Source organism: Astatotilapia calliptera, chromosome 2, assembly GCF_964374335.1.
Source record: "Astatotilapia calliptera chromosome 2, fAstCal68.1, whole genome shotgun sequence".
Lineage (NCBI taxonomy): Eukaryota > Metazoa > Chordata > Actinopteri > Cichliformes > Cichlidae > Astatotilapia > Astatotilapia calliptera.
Genome location: NC_137423.1, coordinates 10,675,367 through 10,690,624, shown reverse-complemented (window position 1 = coordinate 10,690,624; position 15,258 = coordinate 10,675,367). Strand labels below are relative to the sequence as shown.

At 44.0% G+C, this 15,258-nt stretch overlaps 1 protein-coding gene across 8 annotated transcripts in view; it reads left to right on the top strand.

The window, feature by feature from the left end:
- Nucleotides 1–15,258, top strand: part of LOC113031912 (transcription factor COE3) — a 136,409-nt gene that overhangs the window by 36,777 nt on the left and 84,374 nt on the right. For all 8 annotated transcript variants that reach the window (XM_080305382.1, XM_026184461.2, XM_080305378.1 and 5 more), the window contains one exon: nucleotides 1,599–1,667. In XM_080305382.1, the coding sequence (XP_080161508.1) occupies nucleotides 1,599–1,667 (69 nt within the window). The remainder of the gene's footprint in view (nucleotides 1–1,598; nucleotides 1,668–15,258) is intronic.

Genomic DNA, 15,258 nt, shown 5'->3' with positions numbered 1-15,258 from the left:
CTCTAAAAAAAACTCACCTCGCTCTGATTGGCCAAGTTCTGGAAGCCTCCAGAAGAGCAGCACACAGTGCTTTGAGAGCTACACTCTTGGCTTTTGTGAAATGTTTAAATATTAAAGAGACGGGATGGCGACACCACCCTGTCCTCATCCCCAGGCCGTCACATAGCGCGGCCCTTAGTGCCATGGTTACGAACACGGTGTGAAGCGTCAGGATGCCGGGATATCCAATTACAACCTTTCACCACGTAACGATGTCATTCAGCCTGTCCTCGTCCCAGGGGCGTGGCTTTGCACATGTGCAAACCTGGCCGTCGTCCCTGTGGCCATATAGACGGAGTGACACGTGAGGGTGAACAGATTTAACCACAATCTTTCCAAAGCGTAGTCACTGTATTGTATTTTTACCCTGTTTTGTCTTTTTTCTTATAGAATTATTTTAATATTTAAACCTGATGGTGGTTTTTGGCCTGATTCTTTGATCTTGTCCGTCCCATAACATCTGCATCACATTATAAATAAATTTGATTGGATATCAATATTCAGATCAGTCAGTACTGATGTACTTTGTTACATCCCCCACCTGACTGCACACCTCATGATGCATTCACTGATGGCCTCCAGCCGTCAGGACATTTGGACGCTTCGTCATTCAGACAGTTTCCTGCAGTTTCAGTGTGTAAACGTCTGCAGCGGCGTCTCATCCGTCCATCCATCTGATGGATATTAATGTGCCGGGCTCAGCCGACTGCTGTTCTACATGCCACACTGACCCACCACACCAAAAGCCTCATTTAGCTCCACCCGCCCCCCACCCTGCAGAGCTGAAGTAGAAATCCAGCGCTCCCTCCGGATGCCTGCACAGACTCTGGACGGGCTACTGGCTCGTTTAATTTTGGAGTCTGCGGCCGCTTGGATGAAACACCGGCCGCTTCGCCCTCTGGCTACCTGGACGGCTGTTTGGCGAGGCGCCCTTCGGTTGGCTGGCTGGTAGTCAGGGCGATGGCACCGGGGAGGGTGGGGGTGCTTCCATTGCTGGGTATCATCCAACTGTTAGTGACCTTGGCTTGGACCCCACCCAGCTGGACTCAGCTGTGTGTCTGTCTGTGTGTGTGTGTATCTGACACCAACTTGCTTTTCAAAATAAAAGTTTTTTCCGGATAGCTGGGTGGATTTATTTTAGAAGCAGATTATTAACTAATAATATATATATTTTTTTTAAAAATCTATATTTTTTCACAAATTTGGTTGAAACTACAGATAAAGTTAGAAGTCACTTTAGTTAATTTAAAGACAACTTATTTTCTCAACATCCCCTGCAATTAAGCTTCATTCTTGAATATGGTTTGAATTATTTTATTTCCCTGTTCTCTCTTTTGTGACTCATGTTCAGCAATTTGTGAAAAACCTGAAACTGAATTTGCATTTTTTTAACACTACTGGTGAGCTGAGCTCAGCGAGCTGTGAATGTGAAGATCACTGATGGTTTTACACATTTTTAAAGGTTAGAGAGGCTCATTGACCTGCACCTGTTTTGGGTAATGTTTAAATCTGTTGCTTTTTCAAGTCGTGTTAACTCAGTGTGTCCTTTCCTTTCACAGCCGGTGTTGTGACAAGAAGAGCTGTGGAAATCGCAATGAGACGCCCTCTGACCCCGTCATCATCGACAGGTAGGAACTGTTCTGATTTTCTTTCTGCTGCTGTGTCTGGTTCAAGTTTCTGGCTCAGTTTGTGATGCTCATGAACATCAGGAGTGATCGCACAGTGAGGAGTCTGGCGTTTATGATTGGACATTGGTTTAGCCTCCTGCTTGCGATCGCGAATCGTTTCTTTGACGTCTAATTGCACGGTCGGCGTAAAGCTGGCTGTTGCCGAGTATAAATGGAGGGAATCAGTTGTTTGATTATCTCTAGTTGCTGCAAGTGAACGCAGCGGAGTGCAAACTGCAGGTCAGGGTTACTCCTATCCAGCAAACAGGATTAAATACACTTTTGGTTTATTTGCTTCTCACTGTGAATGTCTTACTTCTCATTCATCAATAGCAGCCATCAGTTAGGCTGATTTTTTGAGAGTCAATCTAACTTCAGTCCCGTTTTTTCCCCAGAAATCTGCATCTCTCCGCCTTCAGCAAAAGTTTGAGTTGTTGTTGTAATTGTTTGTGTATGCAGGATATTAAACTCGGCCCACTTGTCTCGGTCCTTTCGTGTGGAAATCATGTGGTAATGTACGAATGAGGCTTGGGTGGGATTATGGTGTTAAAATACCAATCTTTCTGTTTTTGTAAAGGGAGAAAAAAAACTTCTACGGGACACATCTTTCTAAAATGGGTTAGACCTAGCACTGATGGATTAGTCCTCACAGGGTTAAAGTTATAGATGGATGCTACATTTAGTGCTTGTATTATTGTGCACTGCTCAGACATGCTGCCAGAGGACAGTAGTTACAGCTAAAACGCTGCGCTGAGCTCAGCGAGCTGTGAAACATGGCGACTGTTTGATAAAGGTGAGCTAGCCAACATGGACGACGCTGTGCCAGAAAGCTGTGGCTAACAACGATGGACTAATTACCTCTAAATAAACAAAACTAGCATAATTTTCTTAACGATGTATCTGATATTGTTTAAATTTCATATTAATCTCGCTCGACAACCAAGAATCCTTGCAACTGACCCATCGTATTATTGTGATGCTTTGCATCTCTAAAGCACAACTTGTCCTGCAGTGGAAGAATTTTTGAGCAAAAAAAGTCTTAAAGACGTAAATGTTGCTGTGGAGGAAGGATCAAAGATGTGACTTTCACCCTGGAGACTGGGGTTTGTGTCCCTCAAAACCAGAAATAGATGTATGTATTTCTAGACTTGGAGCTTGTTATGTTTTCAGATTGGAAAAAAATTGTTTTTGGTGGAATTTGGTTTGTTAGATGTCTGTTAGGTCCCTTAAAATACAACATTCACCACATATTAAAAAGAATTTATGGCAGAAATGAGATGGTCAGTTCTCTACTGTTTTTACAGATTCTGCTTAAGTAAAGAATATCTTACATTTTTATTCAGAAAGTAAATTGTGAAAGTGGCAAATGAAAACCCCATGTAGTGGTGCGTTTAAGGACACCGACGTTTAAGAACTGATAGCTGAACGTTCAGCAGAAAAAGAAGCTTTAAAAAGAATAACGTGAAACTTTTTGTGAGGCGATTTTTATGCAAATTAGCCTGCAGGGAGGTAAGGTTAAGATCACATAAAATGTTTGCATGTATGAACCTCTCGCACATGTTGATGCAATCCAGCTGTGCTCTCTGTGCAGCTGTTGCTGGCATCAGTCGGATTTCTTTTGTTTCTTTCCTGCTTCTTCTGTTTTTTTGGCGTCTCACTTCTTTCTCACCTCTCGCTTCCGGCACGAGACGCCGCCGTGTGAATCGTTTAATCAACACCAGCAACAGCAAAATAACATTTACATGCTGCAGTACGAGTGCGAACTGGCGGCTGATCACAGGCTTCGGTTCGCGGCGTCTGCAGCTCTTTAAGACCTAAAGAGGTCCGGTAACGCTCCTTTTCTTTTATTCTTATCCATGAAAACTTACAGCTGGGAAACACTGACCCAAAAATGTGATTCAGTGCATGTCAATAAATTCATGCCCTCGGAAAAATACGTTTTTTGTTTTTTTTTCTGATTTTAAAACAGCAGCCGTGATTCCTTAATTTATTTTTCATCCAATGCCACATTAAAAAAAAAACAACCCACATCCAATCAGGCGCTCACAACTGCCAGCATCACAATCCTTTATTAACCCGGCGCTCGTCCTCACCGTCTAATCCCTCCGCCCTCGGTGTCCTTGGAGTCGGCGGCTGTCCGTCACAACGCCTGGCTGCAATTGGTCGGGTCGCAGTGGTGGGAGCCAGTGACCTCAGAAGAGGTCAGGGGGGAGGACGGAGGGGGGGAGGGGGGCCAGGACCAAGTCCATGTTGGCTCGTTAGACAGGCCTTGGACCTCAGCCACACACATGCACACACACACAAATACAGGTGATACACACTTCCATAGTGTGTGAGCTCTGAGACACACATTTATAAGAGAAAACACACAAGTACACCCACAGTGACACTGACACACACACACACACTGCTGTGTCCTCTCACCTCAGACTCTGTGTGTGTATGTGTGTGTGTTTAAAGGCTTTGTCACCTCTCCGTGTGTTTTGTCACACATGTGAAGGACTCTAAATGTGTTCACCCAAACCTCAGGGTGAAATCTAAGTCCTGGTTCAGACTTCTGCATTGACTCTTTGCAGAGCCGATGATGTAACATATCTAAATGTCCGGCGCCATTGGCAGCGTTCTTGCTCGTGCGTGGCGTTACTCGTCTTGTGGTCATGTCCTGTTGTTTTATATCTCGAGCCAACCACGATACAAACAAAATAAAATCTTTGCTCTATGTTGTGGTCTGGTCTTTAGAAGATATTTTTCCTCCAAGTTTTTCCACTTTGTATATTCTGATACCTTCATCACCCTCCTTCCAGGAATTTGCTGCCACCTGTGAGTCCTAGAAGAATAGAATAATCCTTTAATTGTCCCACCAGGGGAAATTTGGTTGTAACAGCAGAAAAAAAGCACATGTACAAACAGAACAGGACACAGAACAGAAACAGCAAAAAAAAAAAAGACATCATGGACAATAGTTACGAAAACAGAGTACAGATAAAAATGGGAAACCCAGGTTGTAGTGTGCAGACAGAGCAGGGTACTGGAAGATGTTTAAATAATTAAGAATATTTAGAATATTCAGAAAAAGTACAGATTGTGCATTGTACCTGTGCACAATCCTTAAATTGATGCTATGATTATCATTGCTCATTTCAAGGCGGTGATTTTTATTCTGTCACTAATAAATTCAAGAACTGCAGCGAATTTCCAGAGAAGTGCACGTCAGATTACAGTGTAGGGTTTCAGAGTGGTCTGCGGTGACGCACTGAAGCATTAAGTGCAGCCCTTCTAGAAGCAAGTTTTGACACTCAGCCTCTGGGCACTTACTTTGGACGGGGAGAGACCCTAAACTTCAAGGTCAGAGGTCACAAACAAATCGGGGTAACAAAACACTTTTATTGTAGGATCTTTACAATAAAAAAGAGCTTCAGTGGATTGTTGCTGTGATTTTCTTTTATGATGAATCAAGCTAATGTTAGCCAGCTAGCTGATAAACTTATCGGCCAACATTAGCCAGAATTCCAATTTCTTCTAATAAAGCCTATTTGAACCAAATAGGAATTTAACCAGTGGAATCTGAGCTTTATTTCTCCCAGTGAATGTTAGTATCTATCAGTATGTGCTGGAAAGTTAGCTTCCCATTCCTTGAATTACTGATTGTCTTCCAGTTCAGGTCACTTGGAGATTAAAAAGGTGGAAAAAGTGACTGGACACTCGCAGGTTCCTCTGATCTCAAAATCCTAAACTTATACTGTAATCACAGGATCCCAAATCTGTCACATCTGTTATTTTTAAAGTTAAAAAATCCAGTGAAAGGAGATTGTTTCACCCAGATCAGAAGTCCTGTGAAAATATCAGTCCTGTGTGAATCGGCATCGCTGATTTTGGTCTGTTCATTTCTTATGTTGGTTTTCTTCTGCCTTTTTCCCGAGGCTGTAATAGTTTTAACATTTTGGGTGCAAATCCCTGAGGTTCATGGAAATCTATTATTAGAAAGAGTGACTCCATTAGAAGAGCCAAAACTCGAAGGACGATGACATGGTGATCACAGATGCTGGTAGATTCACGTAAAACACACACGCTATCTTTTGCGAAACACAGACATGGACGTATAATTTCTAAATCACATGACGTCCCCTGGTTCTGTGACATCCTGACAAACTCTGGAAAATTATTTTCTATTTCCTGGATGTTTCTCTGCAGCCTGACCGCTTTAATTAGGACAGGACACTGATACTAGTCCACTAACCCAGGGAATACACGCACACACACACACACATATGTGTGCAGACACACTGTCAGTCGTCTGCTGTGATTTACTGGAGCTTCGTTTGTCTCTGCATTTCAGCGCCTGTTAAAAAATGCAGGGATTTATTACTGTGACCCCCCCTAACACACACACACACACACCTTTCACTGGGGTGGTGGTGATGGTGCTTTAGTGTGTTTTTAGTGACCCATCATGCAAATGATGTAGCTACAGTAAAGCAGTTTAATGCTCAGAATCCACGTCTCACTGAAGTAAATCAAACGCTCCCACTCTTCTTGTTTTATGAGGAAACGTGTCTTTTCATGTTTTTTTCTTCGTTTGCTTTGTCTTCACGCCTTTCTCTCGACCTTTTGTCTCCCTTCATGCCTCCATCACCTGTGAATAAAGCAGGCGAACGCCTCCTGCCTGGACCTCCTCGCTGCTGGGTCACTGTAACGTTTCACTGCCTGCAGGTTTTTGTGTTCGTATTTGCTAAGTTTAAAAAGACAAGTTTGTGAAAAATGCATAAAAATATATTCTAATAAAGTCGGTAGACTGCTCCTTAAATCTGGTCTGAACCTGAAGCTCGGTGTCAGCTGTGTGTGTGTGTGTGTGAGTGAATATAAATGTGCGGTGATGCGCCTCTCAGAGGTCGCTTTGTTTCCTTCGTTTACGGTTAATGGGTGAATCCTGCCGAGGCAGCAGAAAGCGGCGCTGACGGATCGCCGTAACACCGCTGCTATTACACGCTAATATTGCAATTAGATGGGTGGCCAAGTTGCCCGAGCGGGGCAATAAATTGCCGTAGAGTGTCAAAATGTACGAGGAGGCCGGGCTCTAATTACCCAGAGCGCACCTCTTCACCCGCCCGCGCCTCTGTCCTCCCCCTCCTCTTCAACCGTTTGACCATCGCCCTCCCCCGTTAATGGTCGGGCCTTACATGGAGGTCGTGACCCCCCCCTCATCTGCACTTGTTCCTCTACAGCCATTTGCAGCTTTGATGTCATCTGTAGAGAGGTGAGTTTAGGGTGATGGAGAGCGACCTTTGACCTCCACAGAGGAAGAGGTGTTCTTTACAGCTCCATGACTTTGTCTTCTTCAGCTGATGTGCAGATGCACTCTTAGGAGCACAAACTCCTCCTCCTCCCCTTCCTCCTCCTCGCCTATCTGCCGAAATACCCAGAGTAATGAGTGAAAAGGTTCAGAATAAGCTTGGAGTTTTTTGTGGAAAGTGTTTTACTTCATCTGCGTGCCGACTGCTTTGAGAATTAATCATCATTTGCACAAAGAAACTCCTGCGCAGCATCTTTGTCTCACAGTTAAGATGCTTTATCGTCTCACGGGAGCTGAAATCCCAGCAAGGCTGCGGTGAGGAGAGGAAGGCTTGATTTAAGGAGGTGCTTCAGGAGGAAACTAAAGGAATTAGTCAGACGTTGTAAAAGAGGCCACTCGTGCTGCTTTTACTGTTTTCTTTATTCACGTGACATCACGCTGCATGGTCACGGAGTCGGATCACATGGTTTTGCAGTCATATCTTCTCACTCTTGTGATGTCATTGATGAAGGAGGAGGAGCCATGAGCTGAATTCCTGAACACATAAAGACAGTTTGCTGTTCTTTAGTTTGGTTACAATCTCTTTGCTCCTATTGGTTGGCATCACCACATGATGATGAGTTGAGATGAAACCACTGAACGTTCTCAAAGTTTCAGTTCCTCCAACCCAAAATTTTCAAGTCACGCAGTCAGTTTGTGGGGACCAAAAAGACCAAAGTCTCATAACCTAAACCATCAAACTTCAGGATGACAGTCGGTGTGCTGTCCGCTGAAGTGATGGAAACACCAAAGAGTGCATTTTGGTGAATAATTCAGTCTGAACATCTCGCCACCTGCTGCAGCGTCTGACCACCATCTATATTTTACAACCCTATATTTTTGTGGTTTGTCAACCGCAAACACACAGACTTCCCTCAAATCCACGCCGAGCCCCACTGAGGTGCCGCCCTGGAAATCCAGCAAGTCCTAAAACAACTGAGCTGAGCCTCACTGGGGGTATTTAATATATAATGTTTTTCCTCGGTTCCAAAATGCAGATGGGAGGTTTGAGCCAAAACCTACATTTCCCATAAGGCACCTTTGGCATTATCAGTTTCGGACATGCTGCAAAGTCCACCTCACATCTTTTTACATCGAGTAGCCTGCCGAACAAACATGAAGACTATGAGATGTGCAGTTTTTTTCTTTTACACCCTGGAAGTTCAGGAAATGTAATTAGCCGTCATTTCAGAACTACAGGAAGGAGTTAGCCTTCAAAATAAAATGCTATAATTTCAACTCTACACGTCGTCTAACACAACATCCATTGGTCTCCCTCAGTGACCACCTTAAACCCGTATGCATCCACCCTCACTCTGACCCTTATTTCCCAGAAATCCCTGCAGCAACCCCCGGGCCTTCCTCCCCCTTTCACGGACTCATCCTCTGTCTCACCCTATACCTCCCTCCATCTCTCGCTCTGCTTTCAATTCTGGCCTCGCCTGCTCAGTAATGTCCTGCTTTTATTGTAAATCTATACTCCTAATCTGGCCGGCTCCGATGGGCCTCGCTCGCCCGATCAATGCACTACAATTGCTGGGAAGGGTCCAGAGGGGCAGATAACTGACCCAACCCCCCTCCCCCCCGTGGAGTTAACCCTCCATTGGGTTCACCACACACACAGAGACGTGACTTTAAGCTTCATAGCTGCTATTTACTCTTCATCAAGGAGCAAATCTTTCCCCGAGGTTTAAAACACCAAACGTGGAATGATAAAATCCATCACATTCCCAACACACTGGTTTATGTTTGCTTACATTGTCCTCAGCTCGCGTTTTTAATAGAAGAGCTTCGAAACACCAGGCAGCTACCTCAAAGTCTCACAACCTGCAATTCCTCTAATGTCCAGTAGAGGCTCCAGCAGTGAGTCAGCCCCATAGACTCCATTGTTTTGGTTGCTAATTTCCCCTCATGATAACACAGATTGACCCATAGATTGGAAACTATTGGACCAAACCTTATGGCCCCAACAAACTAACACTGAGAAACTGACAGACAGGGGGCAGCACTAAGTAGTTTAATTCAGTACTTGAAGTACTTTAATCTTCTGTACTTTTACTGCGATTTTAAAGTCTGTCGGAGTATTTTTTATCGCTGTCTTGGAGCTTAAACTTGTGCACAGAATCTTCAGGGTTCCACTTTTTGAATTTGGACAGAAATGGAGAAAGAGGTCGGAGGTCAAGTATGAGTCCTGTTTTTAGCGTTGTGTTTACTTTATTTGGAATGACTCTGAGCGCTGTGATGGGATCTCACGAGTGACCTCTGCCTCTGTTTCCACAAACACGACGGCATCGCTCGCTTGTTTACAGCCGAGGAGCTGAGACCCAGTCTGAACCTCAGGGGAGCAGGGAGGAGGAGGGGAGGGGATGGGAAGTCTTCCTTATGCCCCCCCTCCCCCCTGTGTCCCTCAGAACCCCCACCAGCCCACCCACCTCCACCTGACGGGGTGTCTCCATTAAGCCCGGGGACCTGGCGGGGCCTGGGGGGGCCCTCGGGGCTCGGGCAGGTTTGACGTGATCCAGGCAGAAATGTTCAGTGGCCCAGGACGACCGCATCCATCTACCACAGGGGAGCGGTGAGGGCGGGTGGAGGTGTATGAAGGTCAGGTCTCCTGGTGAATGGTGGAGTTTCCACCGAAGTTAAGCAGTAAAACATGTGGAGCAGCTTTCATGACGTAGCTCGTAAAGTGTTTTTTTCTAGATTCTGCCTTCAAACTCAGTATTTCACTTTTGTTTCGTCTGTTTGAGTTTTTACGCCTTATCGCTTTATCATCCATGTCGCTGCACAGCTGCTGTCGTTCACCCTCTACAGTGCTGCTCAAAGGCAAATGAAGCTTCTTTATTTCCTGAAACTGATCCAGAAGCAGCTGAGGTGGCGGAAACACAGATCAGAACACCAGAGGACCTGGTGTCGCTCCAGTTCATCGATCTGGTTCCTTCACCCGACCGTCTCAGACCTGATTGAATAAATTCCAGAGGGAAAGATCCACGTTATGGGAATTAATGGAAGTTTCAGGTTTTGCTGTCATTAGTTTAAAAAACATTAAGAGATGAACGTAGGGTTGTTTTTCTAGCATCATCAAAAAAACTCTTCGCGCTCAGTCCATCATGTGTTTTTGGGTAAATGATGAATGTTTGTCCCTGAAACAGTTGGATGTCTGGTCGCTGACAGCAGGTTTGGAGGCCTGGAGCCAGAGGTGGAGGTAGAGGACCGATATCTGATTTCCAGCTTCTTGTATAAAAACTACAGAATATTCTTTAAAAGAAATCAGCTGAGAGGTTTCACAAACATTAAGTTTTGATAGGTAAAAAACTTCATTCAAACCCAGGTACGACACCATGGACCGAATCTTAGAAAGCAAAGTTCTGTTCGTGGTATATCCAAAATTTGTGATGCTATTCTCTTTCCCCAGTATGATTTTTTTTTTTAAATTTTAGAGAAGGCAAAGATTGTTTCAGAAGCAAAGCAGGATGTTTTAGTTTAATATTTGTATTTTTGTCTGGCCAAGAAGACAGGAGCATCACTGGACGCAGGCTTGATTAACTCCTTAGCTGAAGATGGCCCCCGAAAAATGTCTAAAACCCCCAAACACGACAGCAGGGTCCTGAAATTTGGCATTAAGAAGCAAATGGTTCCCCTGGAAGTTCTTTGAGGTGGGAATTCTCACCTGAATGTTTTTGGAAATGTGAGTAAGTGAGGGGGAATGACCCGCCTGTGGGTAAAATTTACAGGAAAATTCGCATCACTGTGAAAGGAAAGCAGCACCGACTCCATCTCCACATCCCACCAGTCGATTCAGACCTTCAGCCCGCCATCAACTGGTTCCCACTTCCTGTTGACTCCTAATTGGATTGAGGAGTTAAGGCCAAATGTGATTACATCACCGCCTATGGGTTCGTTAGCCGCCTCAGTGTCAACATCCAGCGGTGCTCAGTTGGAAATGCCTCCAACTACCCAGGGCGGGGCACACACCAGGAGACCATGGGAACTTTGGGAGACATCCCCACCCACCAACACCCCACCTTGCTTCCCCCCACGCCAAATCCTCCTCCCAGCATGCACCTCACCCCCTCAAGGCAAATCACCTTGTTAATCTCAGCACACACTCAGGATGTTCGTGCTTACGGCCGCACGCAGGGATGGATATGTGTAACACACACACACACACACACACACACACACACACACACACACACACACACATAAGTGCAGTCCACGCTGAGTGATGTCAGAACCCCCCCACCCCTCACCCACTTCAGGTTTCAGTGTGAGAGAAAAGTTATCGATCTCTGTTCACTGATCCTCATGTTGACATCCAGCATCAGCACCAGCTGCTGCTGCTCTCGCAGCGGGGGGGTCGGCGCTGTGCTGGTGTAAACATGAGCCCCCCTCCCTTGCCTGTGCTATTAATGCACCAATCCCACTTCTTCTTCTTCTTCTGGTGTTTGGGTTGAACTCTCAGAGCAGATGTGACACTGAGCTCAGCCTCACACTGCCAGATGTGAAGTTTTATCAAGTTTGTTGGTTCATTTCTTGTTTTATTTTGTTAACATTGGTCTTAGTGTTTCCTGTCAGTTTGACTGACAGAGTTTTACCCTCTGAGATATCTATAGGCCCCGCCCTGATTGGGCTTACCTGTTCCCGTGTATCTGCAGTTATTGTCCTCTCACTGCCCTGACTGTCCCATGTGCGCCGGCTCTTATCTCTCGTTTTCTGGTGCTGTCCTCGTGTGCAACCTTCTGTTATGTTCTTCTCACCGCCCGGTTCGCTGCGTTTGACCATCACCTGTTTTTCGGATTGAAGATTTGGATGTGCTGTGAGTCGGTGTACACCCAGCGTTACACCCATTTTTTGATAAAGTTTTTGGCCAAGATGTTTGGACGTCTTGTCTCGCATCAGAACGACACTCTGTGGCTGTTTCCCCTCTGAGTGAGGAAACAGTATTTATAGTTTTAGAACTTCCTGGAGGAGGTTTTAAATCAGAAATTTCAAATTAGTGTGTGAGCGGACAGAAATCCTCTATTTGATAACACTGCTCTTATTGTGAAACATCTGCTTGAGCGAGCACTGCTTAAAGTGCGACACATCTGGGTTTGTGCAACAAAAATTAAAGTAAAGTTTGTGTCTCCACCTCTCCAAGTTTGTAGCTCGTGCTTTGCTCCCCCCACATTAGGTGAAATCAGCTGATTGTGGTGCAAACGCGGGAAAAACAGCATGTTTGATGACTTTAAAGAACTTATATAAGCATCAATGTTTGTTTTATAGCTGTGACACACTAGAATTTTTTAATATAATAGAGAATAATGAGTCACAGAAATGTGATTACATTAGGACATAGTAATCTTAATCTATGGGTGACACACACACGGAAACCGTAGCTCAGGATGCTGCACCTCGAAAGTTTCACTTTATTTCATGTGTGACGCTCGGCGGGGTTAAAGGAGGGCTGATGCGTCCTTCTTCACGTCAGGCTGCTGTTAGCATTCACAAGAACCCGCTCTGATTAGAAACGGCTCCTCTCTCTCCCTGTACCAGTCACTCTCAAGCTGACTCGCCCTTCTTCCTCCTGTTAATCACTCAAGTGTTTTTCCCAATTAAGAATGCACTGATAACCTTCCATCTCTCTATCTCTCTCTCTCTCTCTCTCTCACACACACTCACACACACACACACACACACACACACACACACACACACACACCAGTTTAATCAGGAGTATGAGCGCGGTGTGGCTAATTAAGGACGACCATCCGTGGGCTTCTGCTTCGCCAGCAGATGTGGGGGAGGGGAGTGTGTTGTGTGTGTGTGTATTCTCTATCCAGTGGCAGCCATGTTAGCCTACATTTGTGTGGGTGATCACTGGTTAGCAGTCGAGAACTTTTCAGGTGGTGTAATTTCTGTAACATGAAGGTAGAAACTGAGGGGAGGGAGTGGAGGGGGTCCCAGTATATCCCACTATATCCCAGTATATCATAGTTTACAGTTGATATTTCAGGCACGACGTTACGGCTATAATATTCCACTTCCCTCTTATTTCCGAGCTTTGAAATGAAACTAAAGGCTCCGTAAACCGTTCGTTATTTCCTGTTGGTAAAGCTTCATTTAGGGAAATGTGAAAGCCTGACTTACCTGATACTGCAGGCTTGCCTTAGTTGGTATTATATTCAGGTTGATCTTGAGTGAGGAGTCAGAATAAACTGATGATCTGGTTCTGATGGCTCATCTGGCAATGACTTCCACCACCTCCAAGTCTGAGGTCACGGTGCTCGGAGGTGGCGGAGGGTGGAGTTCCCACTCTGGGTCAGCTGAGCTGATCTAACTTCCTGCCTTCATATATGGATCTGACATCTTTATTTGTTCAGATGATTCACATCATCTTAATGCGACATTTCATGTACAATGCACACAATCAAAGGTGCTGTTGCTCTGATTTGGACTCACCGTGCCCTGGTCTACTGAAGACTGTTTGTTTGCTCCTGCTTTAGCGTTAGCATGCTGTAGCTGTGGCACCAGGAGTCTGCTGGGTTTCAAAATGAAGAAGACTCGGGGGAACTTTGCTGAAGGCTTTGATTAATCAGTGAAGTAAGTGTAAGATCAATGCACACCTGCAGCCAAATGTGCACGCTGAAGGAAAAGTCAGCCTCAAACCAGAGTTTCCAAAGTCTCATTTCAGTCACAAAACCCCTAAATATTAAGGTAGTTCATGGAGGTACGCACAGATATGCTACGTTACGTCGTTACTCCTCTAGAAGGACGTCCCATTTCAAGGAGACATTTATTAAACCTTTATTAATTAAAACAATATAGTTTAGGTCTTAAAAAGGGGTTCAAATCTAATTTTGAAATCATTTTAGATGAAACTTTAATTTTAGAAAACAGGAAGAAAAAAAACACTAAAAATCTTTATTCTGAGAGTTTGAGCACATTTAACCTCAGGAACATAGAAACACAACCTGAAGCACAAACACAGCTCGTCTGTGTGCAGATAAATAAATAAAGCTGTGTGTGTGTGTGTGTGTGTGTGTGTGTGTGTGTGTGTGTGTGTGTGTGTGTGTGTGTGAAGAGTGAAATGTGAGGCGGGCGAGTCCAGACACGACAGCAGGAAGAGAGAGCTGGAGGGGAGGGTGAGGAAAACAAGGGGGAGGGAGGAGGTGTAGATGGACAGGTGGGGAGGGGTGGGGGTGATGGAGGGGTGAGAATGAGACAGTTGTGGGTGAGACGGAGGAAGAGAAAGAGAAGGAGGGCAGATTAAGAGGGTATTGATTTCTATATAAAGATGGAGGGATGTGATATGGGGGGAGGTGGGGGAGTCAGAGGGGGGAGTCGCAGGGGGAGAGGAGGTTGCCGGGGAGGAGAGACGAAGGTTCGGGTTACATAACGACCCAAACGTCTGTCTGTCTGTCTGTCTGTGCGGTGCCCGTTTTTAACTCAAGGTCCACCAGAGCTCTCAAACACAGAATGAAACGACAACATTAATAATACCTGTAACAATGATGATAATAATAACAGGAACATAATATTAATAATAACAATAAGATAAAATATCATTAAAAAGCATGAAAATCCCCCAATAATGTTTTACATGGTTTTAAAAATGTTAAAGTTTTGATGTCTGAAAAATAATTTTCAATTATTTAAAATAAAAATCTTGATAATAATTTGGAAAAAACTGAATAAGAAATATTTAATTATTTTTATATTAATCAGAAATAATCCAAAACTTAACATTAAATATAACAAATAATTCCAGAAATAGCATAGGAAAAATTCCAGGTAATAAACCCCACAAACTAACAAATAATGATAATTGAAAAAAATAACAGAAATAATAATAAATAAAAACCCAGAAAACAAATAAATTATAAACCACTAATATTCCAGAAACAAATAATTCATAAATTATGCAGAAATGATCTGGTGAATAAGCAAAAACCTGCAGAAATCCAGAAACAATCCAAATACAGTGTTTATCAGAAGTATAACAAAAAATAAAATTAACAATAAAGACCCAGAAATAATTCAAAAACAAACCAGAGTTAACAGAGATGCCTAAAAAAACTAAAAGAATCTTGAAATTAACCACTAAATGTACCAGAAATAATACAGTAACCTTAAAATTAATCTGAAAACAAAATGGACATTACTGGAAAAGTAAACAATAATCTAAGTGAAAAACAAACAAAAACACTAGCAGCAAATAATCCAGAGATTAATCCAAAAACA